Raw genomic sequence first — 3,183 nt, forward strand, 5'->3', positions numbered from 1 at the left:
GCGCACCGGGCGGCCCCGCAGCCCCCGGGCCGGGGCCCCAGCCGGGGATACTGGGCTCCCCAGCTGCCCGCACCCCAAACCACTGGCACCCCAAGGAGGCTGCGCCCGAGGCCGAGGTAACTGGCAGGCCCCGGGGTGGGAGGGGGTGGGGGGCGTCCTGGCCAGCCCGCGGTCACCTTGGGCACCGGCTGGAGGGCGGCCTGGGCGGAGGACTGGACCGGGCGGGAGGGCCCGGGGACCGGCCCCGCCGAAAGCCCGGGCCACCGAAGCCATCTTGCACCAAAAGGAGGGCAGAGATGATGCTCCACACACACACACACCACCCGCACAGCCTGCCAAAGAGCCCCCGCCCCCCGCACCGTGCCAGGCCCTGAGGCAAGAGACGGTCCCGATGCGGGCAGACCATGGGCCGCTGCCCTGCGCCCCCCAAGCCAGTCCCTCGCACCCGCCTGGCGCGGAGCGCCGGGAGGGAGGGAGGGAGGGAGGGAGGCAGGGGCACCAGGGGGGATGGGGGACAGGGGCACCTGGGGGAAGGGGGTCGGGGAGAAGGACACCTGGGGGACAGGGGCACCCGGGGGAAGGGGGGTGAGGGAGAGGGGCACCAGAGGATGAGGAAGAGGGGCACCCGGGGGAAGGGGGTCGGGGAGAAGGACACCTGGGGCACGGGGGCACCCGGGGGAAGGGGACGGGGGAGAGGGGCACCTGGGGATGGGGGAGAGGGGCACCTGGGGGAGAGGGGCACCCCGGGGAAGGGGGGTGAGGGAGAGGGGCACCAGTGGATGAGGAAGAGGGGCACCCAGGGGAAGGGGGATGAGGAAGAGGGGCACCCGGGGGATGGGAGAAAGGGGCACCTGGGGGACAGAAGCACCCGGGGGATGGGGGAGAGGGGCACGCGGGGGAAGGGGGGGGTGAGGGAGAGGGGCACCAGGGGGAAGAGGGATGAGGGAGGGGACACCAGGGGATGAGGGAGAGGGGCACCCGGGGGAAGAGGGATGAGGAAGAGGGGCACTGGGGATGGGGGCACCTGGGGCACGGGGCACTCGGGGGAAGGGGGATGAGGAAGAGGGGCACCGGGGGATGGGGGCACCTGGGGGACGGGGCACCCGGGGGAAGGGCGATGAGGAAGAGGGCCACCGGGCGATGGGGGCACCTGGGGGACAGGGGCATCCGGGGGGATGGGGGAGAGGGGAACCCGGGGGAAGGGGGATGAGGAAGCGGGGCACCGGGGGATGGGGGCACCTGGGGGAGAGGGGCACCCGGGGGAAGGGCGATGAGGAAGAGGGGCACCGGGGGATGGGGGCACCTGGGGGACAGGGGCACCAGGGGATGAGGGAGAGGGGCACCCGGGGGAAGGGGGATGAGGAATAGGGGCACTGGGGGATGTGGGCACCTGGGGCACGGGGCACCCGGGGGAAGGGCGATGAGGAAGAGGGACACCGGGGGATGGGGGCACCTGGGGGACGGGGGCATCCGGGGGATGGGAGAGAAGGGCACCCGGGGGAAGGGGGATGAGGAAGAGGGGCACCCGGGGAATGGGGGCACCCGGGGGACAGGGGCTGGGGGAGAAGGGAGAGGAGCACCCGGGGGAAAGAGGATGGGGGAGAGGGGCACCCGGGGGTCTGGGGTCGGGGGAGAGGGCGAGTAGCCGTTCCCGGGTCCGCTCACCCTGTCCTTCCTTCCTTCCCTCCCCTCGCAGCCATGCCGCCCAGCCCGGCCGTAGCGGGCGCCCTGGATCGTCCTCCTCTTCGTCCTCCTCAGCCTCCGCCTCCCCCGCCGCCGCCCCCGCTCCTGCTGCTGCTCCTCAACGCCTCGTCGCCCCCTCCGTCCCGCCCGTCGCCCCCCGCGCCGTCGGCCCGTGGCCCGTGGGCGTCGGTGAGCCCCTGGGCCGTGGCCCTGTGCGCCACGGGCACGGTGGTGGCCAGCGAGAACGCCGTGGCGCTGGCCGCGCTGTGCGCCTCCCCGGGCCCCTGCGGGCCCACCTGCCTGCTGCTGGGCAGCCTGGCCCTGGCGGACCTGCTGGCCGGGCTGGGCCTGCTGGCCGGCTTCGCCGCTCGCCACGTGGCGCGGCCCCCGAGCGAGGCGGCCGAGCTGGGCGCGGCGGGCCTGCTGCTGGCCGCCTTCTCGGCCTCGGCCTGCAGCCTGCTGGCCATCACGGCGGACCGCTACCGCTCCCTGGCCAGCGCGCTCACCTACCCGGCCGAGCGCACCCGGCCGGCCACCTGCGCCCTGCTCGCCCTGCTCTGGGCCCTCTGCGCCGCCGGCGGGCTGCTGCCGGCCCTGGGCTGGCACTGCCTGCGCGCCCCGGCCGCCTGCAGCGTCCTGCGCCCGCTCACCCGGGACCACGCGGCCCTGCTGGCCGTGGCCTTCCTGCTGCTGCTGGGCCTCATGCTGCAGCTGGACCTGCACATCTGCCGCATCGCTCGGCGACACGCTCAGCAGATCGCCGGCCAGCGCCAGCACGCGCCCGGGGCCGCCCCGGCCCGCCGCGGGGTGTCCACGCTGTCCCTCGTCCTGGGCGTCTTCGCCGCGTGCTGGACGCCCTTCGCCGTCTACGCCCTGGTGGCCGACGCCTCCTCGCCGCCCGTCTACACCTACTGCCTGGCCCTGCCCGCCGCCTGCCACTCCGCCATCAACCCGCTGGTCTACGCCTTCCGCGACCCGGACGTCCAGAAGTCGCTGGGCCTGGCCCTCGGGGGCTGCGGTCCCTGCTGCCCGCCCAGCAGCCTCTCCCCTCCGCCCCGGACCTCCAGCGACGTGTAGAGCAGGGGCCCGGGGGGCGAGATCCGGTCACCCCCGGGGCCGGCCGGACCCGGAGGGCCTGTCCGCTCTCCCCTAGGACCCGGGGAGGGTGGGGGAGAGCAAGGAAGCCGAGGGAGGGGAGGGGGTCCCGAAACCCTCGGCTTGAGTGGGGAGGGGGCGAGGACCCTTCCTCCGAAGCCGGTCGGTTCCGCTCCCCCTCCCCTCCCGCCCCACGCCGGGGCTCACGGCCCGCGGAAAGGGACAGGCCCGAGGCGCTTCGAATCAGTCAGAGGGGTTTATCAGGCCTGCGGAGCACCGACCTAAGCGCCGGCATGATAAGCGGGGGGCATTTGTTAAGCGCCGCCAGGGTAGATGCGCGCTGAGCGGGTCGGACCAAGTCCCCGGCCCGCGTGGGGCTCACGGTCCCCGTCCCCGTCTTACGGG

At 75.1% G+C, this 3,183-nt stretch overlaps 1 protein-coding gene across 1 annotated transcript; it reads left to right on the forward strand.

Moving 5' to 3' along the window:
- Nucleotides 1–2,905, forward strand: LOC119929997 (G-protein coupled receptor 12-like). Its single transcript, XM_038748402.1, has 2 exons — nucleotides 1–116; nucleotides 1,697–2,905. The coding sequence occupies exon 2, from the start codon at nucleotides 1,699–1,701 to the stop codon at nucleotides 2,758–2,760; it is 1,062 nt and encodes a 353-aa protein (XP_038604330.1). The 5' UTR covers nucleotides 1–116; nucleotides 1,697–1,698; the 3' UTR covers nucleotides 2,761–2,905.
- Nucleotides 2,906–3,183: the final 278 nt, after the last annotated feature.

The sequence above is a fragment of the Tachyglossus aculeatus genome, chromosome 6 (genome assembly GCF_015852505.1).
Source record: "Tachyglossus aculeatus isolate mTacAcu1 chromosome 6, mTacAcu1.pri, whole genome shotgun sequence".
NCBI lineage: Eukaryota > Metazoa > Chordata > Mammalia > Monotremata > Tachyglossidae > Tachyglossus > Tachyglossus aculeatus.